Below are 14,778 nucleotides of genomic sequence, written 5' to 3' on the forward strand. Positions count from 1 at the left end.
AAATAACGAAATTTGAAATTCATTAGACCAGGGTAGGTATTGTTGAATGTTGGTATATCTAGACTAGGGCTATCCAATAGAACTTTCCACAATTATGAAAATGTTTTACGTCTGAGTTGTCCATTTTAGTAACTACTAGCCCCATGCAGCTATTAAGTGGGTTGAAGTGTGGCAAGTATCACTGAAGAATTGAATTTATAATTTTATTTAATTTTAACTTATTTTCTTTTAAATAGCCATATGTGGTTAGTGGCTACTTGTAGGACAGAAAGATCTAGACAATTTCTTGACCATCATGGAATTATTGAGTGGTTCGGGTCATCCTCTCATCACTTTTGTGTTTTTCTGTGGTTTTGCAGGATGCTTACCTCAGTGGGTTACTTTGCTCTGTCTCTCAACGCTCCTAATTTACATGGAGATGCCTATTTGAACTGTTTCCTCTCTGCCTTGATTGAAGTTCCAGCCTACATTACAGCCTGGCTCCTGTTGCAAACCCTGCCTAGACGCTATATCATAGCTGGAGTACTGTTCTTGGGAGGAGGTGTGCTTCTCTTAATTCAACTGGTACCTGAAGGTAAGAAGTTAACCAATTTTAAGAGCTTACTAGAGGGGTGCCTGGGTGGCTCAGTCGATTAAGAGGCCAGCTGCGGCTCAGGTCATGATCTCACGGTCCGTGGGTTCAAGCCCCGCGTCGGGCTCTGTGCTGACAGCTCAGAGCCTGGAGCCTGTTTCAGATTCTGTGTCTCCCTCTCTCTGACCCTCCCCTGTTCATGCTCTGTCTCTCCCTGTCTCAAAAATAAATAAAATGTTTTAAAAAATTTTTTTAAAAAAAAGAGCTTACTAGAAAAGCTCCACACCTTGACTAAACTCATCATTTGTCACTGTGCCCTGTTGTTATGTAGCCTTTAGATCGTAAGTTCTTCATAACTCAATCCAATCAGATAAGTGATAGACAACTACATAATTTTCCTGTGTTCGTAACAAACACTCCCCCCCCCCCAAACAGGAGTCAGCCTGAGAGAATCAGAAGTCACTGAGAGGAAAAACAATACTGTCAATCATCCCCTTGGTACTTTTATATGAGGCACATATTCCAGTGTTGTAGTTTGTAGTACTTGCCAGGTCCAGTGTAAGTCAGTGATTTTTTTTTAAGATTTGATTTGATTCATTATTTTGAGAGAGAGAGAGAGAGAGAGAGAGAGAGAGAGAGAGAGAGAGAACATGAACTGCGGGAGAGGGGCAGAGGGAGAGAGGCAGAATCCCAAACAGGCACCACACTGTCAGCACAGAGCCCGATGTGGGGCTCAATCCCACAACCCAGGGATCATGACCTGAGCTGAAATCAAGAGTCAGATGCTCAAACGACTGAGTCACCCAAGCACTCCTTAAAATTTTATTTTTAAGTAATCTCTAAGTGGGACTTAAACTCATGACTCCAAGATCAAGAGTTGCATGCTCTTCTGACTGAGTCAGCCAGGTGCCCTTAGGCCAGTGATTTTTATGGTCTGTAATCTTTAAGTTGTTAAAGAGCACATAAAGACATTTGCTTCTTTTTTCTCTTTATATCAACCTTTATCATATTAAAATGTTATCAATAGATCATTGATACATAGTATTATACATAGAAATATATATTTCTTAATAATTAACAGGATAAAAAGGATTGGTTCTTCCCTTTGAGGATTAAATTTAACTATATTAGCATGCTAACAACTTACTCTGAAACTGTTGTTACACATAAAAGTGGACAAAGGTCACTGAAGGAATAAATGATCTAGAAAAACAGTACAGAAAAACAGGAAGCAACCTGTCACTCTCCACCTTTGTTTGTGTCTAATTATTAAGATATTTGAGGGGCTCAATTGGTTGAATGTCTGACTCTTGATTTCAACTCAGTTCATGATCTCAGGGTCATGAGATTGAGCCCCATGTTGGGATCCACACTGGGCTTGGGGCCTGCTTAAGATTCTGTCTCCCTCTACCTCTCATTCTCTCTCTCTCTCGCTCTCCTAAAAAAAAAAGAAAGAAAGAAAATAAAAAGATATTTAAAGAAAAAGTGTTACTTGAGGAATATCTTTATACTATAAAAACTAATCCCCAAACAAGCAAAAAGGACAACAAAAGCAACTGAGTTAAGAAAATCTCACTTCTAAAACCACTTCTGAGGAGGGAGTGTGGGGCAAGTTGAGGGCAAAGTACAGACTAACAGTAACCTACCCACCCCAGGATGGGATATGTGTAATATTCCTCAGACACTCCTGCCTACTCAAGAACAAAGGAAAGGGGTTTAAGTGCTTACCATGGTGATGAAGGAAGCTAAGCCAAATGAAAAGTTAGATTCCCTTACTGCCTACAGCCCACTGACAAGTCCTGGAAACCAGCAGTGACCTTCCTCTAGGAGCTGCCTCAATGATGACCCTTTGCTAGGAGCAAAAGGGAATCTTGGCTTAACATTCTCCTGCCCCACCCCACACCCCAGGGTCCTGTAAGTCTACTTTAACATATAAAAATTCCCTTGGGGCACCTGGGAGCTCAGTTGGTTAAGTATCCATCTTCGGCTCATGATCTCACGGTTCGTAAGTTCGAGCCCTGCATCAGACTCTGTGCTGACAGCTCAAAGCCTGGAGCCTGCTTCTGATTCTGTCTCCGTTTCTCTCTGTTCCTCCCCTACTCCTGCTCTGTCTCTCTCTGTCTCTCAAAAATAAATAAACATTAAAAAAGATTTTTTAAATTCCTTTGGTAACTTCCTTTATTTCACCCCCAAGATATATGCTGGCAATCATACTCCAAGCTTATGGCCCCCTGATATACATATGAAGCGTCTCATGACTCAGGTTTTACTAAATGGTAATAAATGGCATATTTTCGTAACAACACCCAGTCCCTTAAGGTCCTGGAAACCTTGCTTCCAAAATTCCTTAGAGACTTACTCTATCCCTAACCCCCTCCCAACCTGAGGATATGTAACTAGCAACTCCTCATGACCCCAAGGTAGCTCTTTCTGCCTACAGGTCCTGTCCCCATGCTTTAATAAAATCACTTTTTTGTACCCAAGATGTCTTCAAGAATTCTTTCTTGGCTGTCAGCTCTGAACCCCCACCATCACCCCAAATCCCCACCACCTCTATTTACACTGGGTCTCTTTTCCAGATTACAACTTCTTGTCCATTGGTCTGGCGATGTTAGGAAAGTTCGGAATTACCTCTGCTTTCTCCATGCTGTATGTCTTCACTGCAGAGCTTTACCCCACCCTGGTCAGGAATATGGCTGTGGGGGTTACATCCATGGCCTCCAGAGTGGGCAGCATCATTGCTCCCTACTTTGTTTACCTCGGTGAGATGCATCTTGTCAATTTGTTCTTTTTTTAAAATATAAAGGAATAACTTTTTCATTGTGAAAAATGCTAACAGCATAAAAGTTACTGGAAAAAGGGCAAGTTTACCTCTTCACTCTCGGGCAGCCCAAATCGCATCCCTAGAACTAAAAGGAGCTAATATTAACACTTCAGTGAATAGCCCTTCTGTTGTTTTTTATTGCAAAACATACACACACACACACACACACACACACACACACACACACACACACAAAGTATACACAGACATACACATAAAATAAACACAAAAAAAACTGTACATACTGTTTCACAACTTTTTTTCCTTTTATTTAATTTATTTTTTAAAATTTACGTCCAAATTAGCCTATAGTGCAACAATGATTTCAGGAGTAGATTCCTTAATGCCTCTTACCCATTTAGCCCATCCCCCCTCCTACAACCCCTCCAGTAACCCTCTGTTCTCCATATTTAAGTTTCTTATGTTTTGTCCCCCTCCCTGTTTTTATATTCTTTTTGCTTCCCTTCCCTTATGTTCATCTGTTTTGTATCTTAGAGTCCTCATATGAGTGAAGTCATATGGTATTTGTATTTCTCTGCCTGACTAATTTCGCTTGGCATAATACCCTCTAGTTCCATCCACGTAGTTGCAAATAACAAGATGCCATTCTTTTTGATGGCCGAGTAATACTCCATTGTGTATATATACCACAACTTCTTTATCCATTCTTCCATCAATGGACATTTGGGCTCTTTCCATACTTTGGCTATTGTTGATAGCGCTGCTATAAACATTGGGGTACATGTGCCCCTTCAAAATAGCATACCTGTATCCCTTGTCTAAATACCTTGTATGTTTCACAACTTTTTTAACTTAACATTGTATCACAGTACCTTTCCTTATTAGTATATATAGCTCTTACCTTCTTTTTCGTTAGTATATAGTCTTCTAATGTACGTATATGCATAAAAATGTGTTTAACTAGGCTCAATGGATGGACATTTAGGTCATTTCCAGGTTTTTGTTATTACAAATACTACAATGAACATTCATCTATGCCCCTATGCCCCTTTGTTCATTTAAGTACATACATTCAGATTTATGTATTGTTGGAACAATTTAAAATTTCCACAGATATTGCCAAACTGGCCTCTAAACATTGTACTAATTTACAATCCAACTATCAGTATATGAGAGTGTCTATTTCTCCATATCCTCACTAACAATGGGGATTATCCAATTTTTAAATCGTTGATAATCTGTTATCTGAAAAATGGATATCATTGTTGCTTTCATTTCTATTTCTTTAATTATAAATAAGGTTGAGCAGTTTTTCGTGTCTCTATTGACATTGCATCTGTTTTTCAGTGACCTGACTGTTCATGTCTCTTGTTCATCTTTTGAATGGTTTATTTTTGATTTGTAAGAGCTCTTTGTAATTGAAAGAAACTAGCCCTTTGTATATATGTTGTAAATATTTTTACTAGTTTATCCTTCACTTTTTACTTAATAATATTTTTTTGTAATGCAGGAAATTTTAGTTTTTATATAATAAAATTCTCAATCTGGAATAACACGACAGAGGGCTTCAGTGGGTTGTTCAATGGATGTAGGATCTGGCCCTCCAAGTCAGATCCCACTGAGGACTGATGGTGAGAGATGTTGATATACCTCCTTATTCTTCCTAGTCATCCATTGGTTACCTACTGGTTCAAACACACACACACACACACACACACACACACACACACACACAAAGACTATATATTAATCCTCAGGAAAGGTACACTCTAAATCTTCACAGAGAAAATAAAGCATTTTCTTGTCTTAAACATACTCTACATGGCTGCCCTGAACAACACCTAAGAAAGCACATTATTATATAGAATGGTGTCATTTCTCCTTTCTTCCTCCCTATACGTTCAAACCCTGCTCACTTGGTCTAAAGGGTGGTGCCCTTTAGATCTTAGGCATTGGTGCCTAAGAAACAGAGGAATCCAAGACAGAGCTTTCTATTCCACAATAGCTACTCCTGTTAGTGACATAGACACCTCGCAGAAGATTCAAGTTTAACGTTTTCTGTCAAATAAAATTCTTGGGTGTGTTGTTCCTCTGTAATCTCTGTATGCAGAAGGGAAGCAAGGTGAGGATCTATTATTCTCCTGTCCAAGGAATGCCTGATAAGGAAGAGGTGGAATGGCTCATACAATTACATACAAAACCAAGACATGCAAATGTTGCAGAAAGCAACCAAAGCCAGGCAGAATGCATTCACGGTGCCTGACATTTAGTGATTGAAATTGGATTGAACGTATTACTTAGGTTTTTTCTCTTTAAGAGTTTCATGGCTCTTTAGGGGCATCTGGGTGGCTCGGTGAGATCGAGCCCCACATTGGGCTCTGAGTTGGTCATGGAACCTGTTTAAGATTCTCTCTCTCTCTCTCTCTCTCTCTCTCTCTCTCTCTCTCTCTGTCTCTCCCTCTACCATTCATGCTCTCTCTCTCTTAAAAAAAATATTATTAAAAAAAAAAAAGAAGAGTCTCATGGCTCTTTGGACCTAGCTGTCCACTGCAGCCCACTTTTGCAGGCAAAAGCAAAGGCCACACCTTGTCACACCAGTCATAATGGCTAGTATCTGTCCCTGCAATATGCTTTCTCTCCTTGATGTCCTCTCATCCCTCCTCTCAAATTTCTTCCACCGTAAGAGGGAAAACTTGGTAGGCAAATAGTTCCATCAAAGGAACATGTGTCATACATGGTTAAACAGTGGCTTAGAGAATGAAACTGGCATGAAAGACCTTATGCAGCATCATGTAGGTAAATGAGTATGGAAATCATGAAGGCAATGACATCTGCCAAAGAGAAACTGTGATTGTGATATTTTACATATCTTTTTCCTTCTGTCAATGTTCAGATTTAAAACTGCTCTCAAATACCATTGTTCACCATGATAAAAGGATTCCCAAAAGCATCTGAAAAATCCCTATATGTAATTGATGTTCTTGTTCCTTACAGGTGCGTACAACAGAGTTCTGCCCTACATCCTCATGGGCAGCCTGACTGTCTTGATTGGAATCATCACCCTCTTTCTCCCTGAAAGTTTTGGAGTAACTCTACCAGAGACCTTAGAGCAGATGCAGAAAGTGAAAGGGTAAGTGGAACTTTAAAAACTGATACCAAAATTCCTCAGAAGGAATAAACATGCAAGAATAGCTAGGAAGTTTCTGAAAAAGAAGGGTGGTAAATGGAAGGTAGCTCTATCAGATAATAAAGCATATTACTAAGCAAAGGTAATTAAAACAGTGTGATACTGGTGTAGGATAGAAATCCCTGGAATAGAATAGAGTTCAGAATTAAATCCAAGAAAATATGAGAAGTCAGTATATGCTAAAAAGTAGCTATTCAAAATCAGTGAGGAAAATTAGATTATTCAGTAAAAGGTGTTAGAGAACTCAGCTAGCTATGTTGTATAAATAAAAAAACTTGACTCCTACTTCAAAATACATCAAGATAAATTGAAGAGCAATTAATGTAAAATCATAAATGTTCCAGAAGAAAAGATATATATTTTTATAACCTTAGAGAAGGCCTTTCTGAATATGATATGAAAAGCAAAGAGAAATAAAGGAAAAGATTGCTATGTCTGATTGTGAAACTTTAGAAATTGTTGGCACAGCAAGAAAAGAAACCATAACTAAAAACAAAGGTCAAAAATCCAGGGGGAAAATATTTGCAACACACAATAGGTACCTGGGGCTAATATAGCTAATACACAAGAAACTCTCAGCAGTCAGTCAGAAAAAGACCAACAACTCAGTAGGAAAAATGCCAAAGGTCATCAACAAGCAGTTGACAGAAAAGGAAATTTCAATGGCAGATACATACACGAAAAGCAATACTTGTCCATATTTATAAAGAGATACAAAATAAAATAGTTCAATATATATTTTTTTGTCTGTGAGATTTTATGAGAGTTTTTCCCCTGATACCAACCACTTCTTACCCAACTAGGTGTCCTGTAATTTAATTCAATTCCAACCCTTACCACCCAGAGTTTCCATCAGAATCCACAGGTTTAAGAGCTCAGTCCCATAGGACTGCCCTCACTTTAGATGCTGGTGATAAATATGAGGTCCCCAGATTATCCACACTTCTATCCAACTTGGCTTCAGAGTCTGATGTTTCCACAACCCCTGTGCTCAAATTCAGTAATTGTCCAGAATGATTCACAGAACCAGGATAACACTCTCCTTACCATTTCAAGTTTATTATAAAGGATACATATGAACAACCAGATGAAGAGGTGAGGTACAAAGGGTGAGGTACAAAGAGGTGCAAAGGGTGAGGTCCAGAAGAGTCCAGGGTACAGGAACTTTCTGTCCCTGTGCAGCTGAGGAGCACTGCCATTTTGGAGCATGGATGTGTTCACCAATTCAGAAGCTCTCCACACCTCGGTGTTCAGAGGGTTTTATGGAGGTTTTATCACATAGGCATGATCAATAACTAATTCAACCTGTTGCCCCTCTCTTCTCTTGGAGGTTGGAGGGTGGGGCCGAAAGTTCCAGGCTGCTAACCAAGGCCTAGTGTTTCTGGTGACCAGTCTCCATCCTGAAGCTATCAACTGACCCACCAGGAGTTGCCTCATTAGAACAAAAGACAAGACAGTCCTATTACCCCTATCACTCAGGAAATGACAAAGGATTTAGGAGCGCTGAGTCAGGAACCAAGGACAAAAATCAAATATCTTTATACAATATCACAGACTGGCAAACAACTAAAGATGAGTGGTAGTGTGGGAGAAGTTTAGATTCTAGAGTGAAAATGTCTGGCTTCAAATCCCAAATCTATTGCATAAATGAGGGAAAATTACTTAACTTTCACTGAACCTCAGTATTTGCGTCTGTTGTACAGGAATAGTTCATATGGCTGTTGTGAGTTTACATAAGATAAAGTAACTTTAGTATCAAGCCATGAAAAACATAAATCTGTATGTGAGTAGATTCTGGTCCCTGAAGGAACATGTACAACAAAATGTACCCAAAACGTTGTTTCTTCTAATGATAGGACTATTTCAATATTAACTTTAGCTTGCCCAGAACTTCATGTTTACCACTCGATCCTTTCCTGAGGAGAATTGTAAAATTATAGAATACAAACTCTAGACTCCTGAGTTGTTACTAGAGTTATGTCCATTGACTGGATTAATGTTTTTCAGCATCACTCTAGCATTTTAAGGAGAAGAGTCTTGACTAATTTTCTTTAGTGCTTATCTTATTTTCAGGTTCAGACTTAGGAAAAACACAAGAGATTCAACGGAGAAAGAAGAAAATCCCAAAGTTCTCATAACTTCATTCTGATAAAATTTCCACCCCATTTGGTGACCTGAAAAACAGATGCATAAGACTCTATGAAGAAACCAAAGTCTTTCCTGATGAAATGGACCAACCCTAAGGATTAACACTAAGATGACTTTGCTGTTGAGAAATGCTTGTCACATAGCAAACTCCAAGCCACTCTTCCAGATAATCCCCTTATTTTAAAAACAAACCATTTCTAGATAGTCCACCTTCCTAATTAATTCAATGAAATGGGTTCATAAGATTTTTTTGAAAAATGCATTGGTCAAGGACTGGTAAATTCACACAAAGATGAACCTTCATTTTCAAACATACAAATACTATTCAAATAAAAAGAATGTCCTTGTATTAACACAACTATTAGGTGATAACAGTATATGTGTGTATGTGTATAAGTGAACTAGTACATTCAAAATTAGAGTAATTTTTGAAGTGAACCTATATATTTCTGTAACTAAATGATTATATGCACTATTCCTATCCAGAGAATTTCATACAATCCTTTGAGGGGAATTGATGGCAGATATTAATAGTGTTTTACAAGTGAAACACAGTAAGAGATCAAGAAACCTTGATATGTGGCTCATATGACCTGTTGGCCTTTACGAAGGAAACCAAGACAGTTCCCTGCTAAAATTCAGCGGCTGTAACTCACAGTGTTTTGAATGGTCTGTATTTGTTGTGATCTTTTGAGGCGCATGATTGAACTTTCTGTTTCTTAAGACTGGTTGAAAAGGTATTTTGCTAGTAAACAGATAATCAGGAAAGCCACAAACCAGTTAGATTGGTAAAGATGGTTTGTATGCCCCATGGCCAAGAGACATCAGCACTCAGGAAGAAGGCTGTCCAAGCCAACAATCTGGAAAGACTTTTAAAACAGTTCTTTCCATTAATAGATTCCTTCCTAAGCACGGTATGCAGCTACATTCTCTCTGACCAGGGGTGCATCTGGTTCCATGAATGAGCAGTGTAAAAAATAATGGTCACTAATGGGGTAATGTGTTATCATAAGCTCAGAAAATAAATGTCAGGTCTCTGTCTTAGCATGTTTTAGGCATGCTGAGATGATAACACATCGAGGAGTTAATCCTGGAGACTGAGGCAGCATGCTTTCTCTGAAAGTGGCTTCTGCGACAGCAGCACAGTGAAAAGCAACTGAGCCTTTGACACCCCCAGCACTACGGTGTGCTCAGAGAAGGAGGTAGCTCTGGTTTTTTATATGATGCTTGGTGGCATCATCTCCTAAAAATACTTATCCCCAAGATTAAATTTTCACTAAATATTTTGTAGAGGAAATTTTGATATAACTTCTTTAATAAATGGTCCATAGGATTTCAAGTTCCTTATCTTGAACTTTTCTGATTAACCCTGAATTCTTTCCCTTTATTGTTGTATTTCTAACACATATTTTATATCCTCATGACACACTGATCCTAGCTTTTGATTGTTACTTTAAAATCCACTAGAATATCCTAGAATAGTTTATGTCATGTCATTTGTACAGTTTCATCCAGCCAGTGCTTTTGTCTCCCCCATGGATGCAGCCTGTCTGGATAATTTTTCCACCTACCTTGCTGGGCACTAGGTAGCCTGTCCCACAGACAGCAGGTCACGCTCTCTCCCAAGAAGCTCTCCTTGAACTTCCTTCCCACTGGTAGTGGCTGTTCCCTCCTCTGTGCTCCTCATGTACTTGTTACCCTTACTCAGTTGGGCTCTTGTCTTATTGCTTTCCAGAGGCTAGGGGCATTACCTTGTTTGTCTTTTTATCCTCTGTAGATCTGTTTAGCATAGTGTTTTCTTGCATTTAGCAAGCATTAATAAATATTTTAGTTGAAAAACTTTGTAAATCTAGCTTGGTGAATATGTTTGATACATAGACATTAAAAAATTTAAATGTGTATATCAAAAATGCTCTCAAAGCTTTTTCTAAGTATGAAAAGTGAGGATTTTATAATTACCTTTTATTGCTGTTTGTGCAGGTGCTTTATGTCTTCTGAAAATCTGTTTATATAAAGGCAACAAGTACAGGCATGATTATCTCTTCGGTAGTTCAAAGATAAAGTAGATCAATACATGCCCAAATACTATTTGATTAAACTGAAGATGCATTGCTGATTTTTAAAAACTACTTTTATTTATTTTTTTAAGTTTATGTATTTATTTTGGTAGAGAGAGAGAGAAAGAGAGAGAGGCAGAGAGAGAAGGAGCGGTCAAGAGAAAGAATCTCAGGCAGGCTCCACGCTGAGCATGGAGCCCGACTCTGGGTTCAATCCCACCATGCTGGGATCATGACCTGATTCAAAATCAAGCCACCGACCAAGCCACCCAGGCGCCTCTAGAAACTACTTTTAAAATTAGGTATACAAAGCACTATCCTGCACTTATGAATAGCAATCTCAGACTGGCAGCCAATCTTACACCACATGTTCTAGAATCTAGTTTCTTGCCTGGATTCTGTTAGCATCCTAACTAGTCCCTCCTCCTTAATTCTGCTCCTGTCTTCCTTGAATCTATCCTCAGCATAGCAGTGTGGGTGATCTAAATGAGATCATGTCTTGCAGCACCTGGGTGGCTCAGTCAGGTAAGCATCTGACTCTTGACCTCTGCTCATGCATGATCTTATGGCTCATGGGATAGAGCCCCACATCTGGTTCCCTGGCTGACAGCAGGGAGCCTGCTTGGGATTCTGTCTCTCCTTCTCTCTCTACCCCTCCCCTGCTGACACTCTTTCTCTCTCTCAAAATAAACTTAAAAAAAATTTTTTTAAATGAGATCATGTTACTTTTCTACTCCAAACCTTCCAGTAGCTTCTCCTCTCAGCCAGGTGCTTTTCTTCCCCCCTTTATGCTCCCACAGCACATACTTTTATTATGTGAGTTATGTCCCACATCAGTCAAGTTTTTAAAAAGTCAAAGTCTTTACAATAATCTATACAGAGGACGACTACATGTCTCAGTTTTCCCAGAGGAGCCACAGCTGGCCCAGGGTGATTATTAATACCCCCCACAACCTTTCATGCTAAAAATGCTCCAGTTGGATATATAGCTCCTAGTTTGGAACATATATAGCTCCCAGTTGGGGGTTATATATGCTCACCAACTGATAGGGCCATATTCTGTGTGTCCCCACCCTATGTCTTTCTTCATATGTCACCTGCTTCCTAAATACTTATCCAACCACCCAGTCTAAAATTGCATCCTGTTCTCTGTCTGTCCTCAACTCACCCATCCCTGCTTCATTTTTCTTCATAGTTCCCATCACCCTCTAACATCCTAACTAATTTACTTCTTCATTTTTTCAAATGTTCTTCTTCCTCCTGGAGCTTACATTCCATGAGGGGCACTTCTGTATCCCCAGAAGTTAGAACAGTGGTTGGCACATAGCAGGTACTTGATAAAATATTTGTCTAAAAATGAATAAATAGGAGCGCCTGGGTGGCTCAGTCGGTGAAGCATCTGACTTCGGCTCAGGTCATGATCTCACGTTTCGTGGGTTCGAGCCCTGCGCCAGGCTCTGTGCTGATAGTGCAGAGCCTGAAGCCTGCTTCAGGTTCTCTCTCTCTCTCTCTCTCTCTCTCTCTCTCTCTCTCCACCTCTGCCACTCACACTCTGTCTCTCTCTCAAAAATAAACATTAAAAAAAAGTTTTTAAGTAAAAAAACATTAAAAAAATACAAATGAATAAATAGGGGTGCCTGCGTGGCTCAGTTGGTTGAGTCCCACTCTTGATTTTGACTCAGGTCATGATGCCACCAGAGTCATAGGATTGAGCCCCATGTTGGGCTTGGCGCTAAGTGTGGAGCCTGCTTGATATTCCCTTTGCCCTTCTCCCCTGCTCTCGTGCTCTCTCTCTCTCTCAAAATAAAATAAATGTATCAATCAATCAATAATGAATAAATATATTATGGTCATTATTATAGTTAAATTGGCAAATGTAATTACTAGTTTTCAAATAAGAAAATGCTGGCCAATAAACATACCAAACAAGCATTCTGCTTTACAAGTAATTGAAAGAATACTAATTGAAGTAGCAATGTGCTGCCATTTTGCAACTAACAAAGATTACAAAATGATAGTGTTCAATAATAATGATTGTATGAGGAGATATACTTTCATATTCTTCTGGTGGGAGTGTAAATTGGATTATTATTTCTGGAAAATAAATTGGCAAAGCATTTCCAAAGCCTTAGAATGCTTGGATTTTTTTTTTTTAAGTTTATTCGATTTAAGAGAGGTAGAGCATGTGTGTGAGTGAGTAGGGGAGGGGCAAGGAGAGAGGGAGAGAGAGAATCCCAAACAGGCTCTGTGCAGTCAGGGCAGAGCCCAATGCAGGGCTCAATCCCACAAACCACAAGATCATGACCTTAGCTGAAATCAAGAGTCAGATGCTTAACCGATTGAGCCACCCAGGCACCCCTGGATTATTTTTTTTTAATTTATTAACTCCACAACTAGGAAATAGAGATATATGAACTCTTTATGCAGAGATGTTTATTACATTATTATTTGCAATTTTAAAAAACTAAGTATGGCCTAACAAAGGAGGTGAAAGACTTATTCATTGAAAATACAAAACATTGCTAAAAGAAATCAAAGAATATATAAATAAATGGTAACATATCCTGTGCTCATGGAGTGGAAGACTCAAATATTATTAAAACATCCAACTAATCAGAGTAACCTACAAATGCAATGCAATTGCTGTCAAAATCTCAGTGGCATTTTTGCAGAACTAGGAAAAAACATCCTAAGATTTATGTGGAATCTCAAGGGAACCCAAACAGCTAAAACAATCTTGAAAAAGAACAGAGTTGGAGGCTTCACACTTTCCAGCCTCAAAATATACTACAAACAACAGTACTCAAGACAGTGTGGTAGTGGCATAAAGACAGATATATAGATCAACATAAGAGAATAGAGATCCCAGATAAACCCTTACTTATATGGGGAAATTATTTTAGACAAGAGTGTCAACACTACACATTGGGGAAAGGACAGTCTCTTCACCAAATGGCTTTGTTAAAACTGGATATTCACATGCAAAAAGTTGGATCCATACCTTACACTATAATACAAAAATTAACTGAGAATAAAGACCTAAATGTAAGACCTAAAAAACTCTAAGAAGAAAAACTTCAGGGTACTGAATTTGGGGATGGTTTCTTGGACATGGCACCAAAAGCATTGGCAAGAGAAGCAAAAATAGACAAATGGGACTATATCAAACTTAAAAACTTGAGTGTCAAAGGCAACAGAGTGAAAAGGCAGCCTATGGAATGAAACAACTTGTTTACAAATCATATATCTAATAAAGGATCACTATCCAGAATGTAAAAGAAACTTCTACACTCAACAACAAAAACAATAGTCTGATTTAAAAATGGGCCAAGGATTTGAACAGACAATTCTCCAAAGAAGATGTACAAATGGCCAGCAAGCATATGAAGGTGCTCAACGTCACTAATCATTAGATAAGTGGAAACCAAAACCACGAGATACCATCTCATACCCAGTAGGATGGCTGCTATAAAAAGAGCAGAAAACAAGGGTTGACAAGGATGTGGAGAAATTAGAATACTTGTGCACTCTTGGTGGAAATGTGAAATGGTGGAGCCACTATGGAAAACAATATGGAGGTTCCTCAAAAATTTAAAAATAGAATGACAATATGACTCAACAAAACAGTTCAAAGCAGACTCTAGGAGAGCTATTTGCACACTCATGCAGCATTATTTACAAAAGCTAAGAACTGGAAGCAACCCAAATGTTCATCAACAGATGAATAGATAAAGAAAATGTGGTGTGCATGTACAATGCAACATTATGTAGCGTTGGGGGAAAAAAAGGAAATCCTGCTGCATGCTGTAACACGTATGAACCTCAAGAACACTATCCTGAGTGAAATAAGCCAGTCACAAAAGGGCAAATCTGTATGATTCCACTCACATAAAGTATCTAAAATGTCAAAATCATAGAAACAGAAAGTAGAAAGATGGTTAACAAGAGCAGGGAAAAGGGAGAGTTAGCGTTCCATGGGTTTCAATTTTGCAAGATGAAGAAGTTCTGTAGATCTGTTCATAACAATGAA

General features: G+C 38.8%; 1 protein-coding gene across 2 annotated transcripts in view; it reads left to right on the top strand.

The window, feature by feature from the left end:
- Window positions 1-10,531, top strand: part of LOC101095395 (solute carrier family 22 member 4) — a 43,491-nt gene extending 32,960 nt beyond the window's left edge. Inside the window, exons 7-10 of one of the 2 annotated variants that reach the window (XM_006927585.4) lie at window positions 360-574; window positions 3,151-3,333; window positions 6,351-6,486; window positions 8,617-10,531. In XM_006927585.4, coding sequence (XP_006927647.2) covers window positions 360-574; window positions 3,151-3,333; window positions 6,351-6,486; window positions 8,617-8,692 — 610 coding nt within the window. In that variant the 3' untranslated portion in view covers window positions 8,693-10,531. The remainder of the gene's footprint in view (window positions 1-359; window positions 575-3,150; window positions 3,334-6,350; window positions 6,487-8,616) is intronic. The other variant, XM_019831758.3, reaches the window with a different exon arrangement.
- Window positions 10,532-14,778: the final 4,247 nt, after the last annotated feature.

Source organism: Felis catus, chromosome A1 (assembly GCF_018350175.1).
Source record: "Felis catus isolate Fca126 chromosome A1, F.catus_Fca126_mat1.0, whole genome shotgun sequence".
NCBI classification, from domain to species: Eukaryota; Metazoa; Chordata; class Mammalia; order Carnivora; family Felidae; genus Felis; species Felis catus.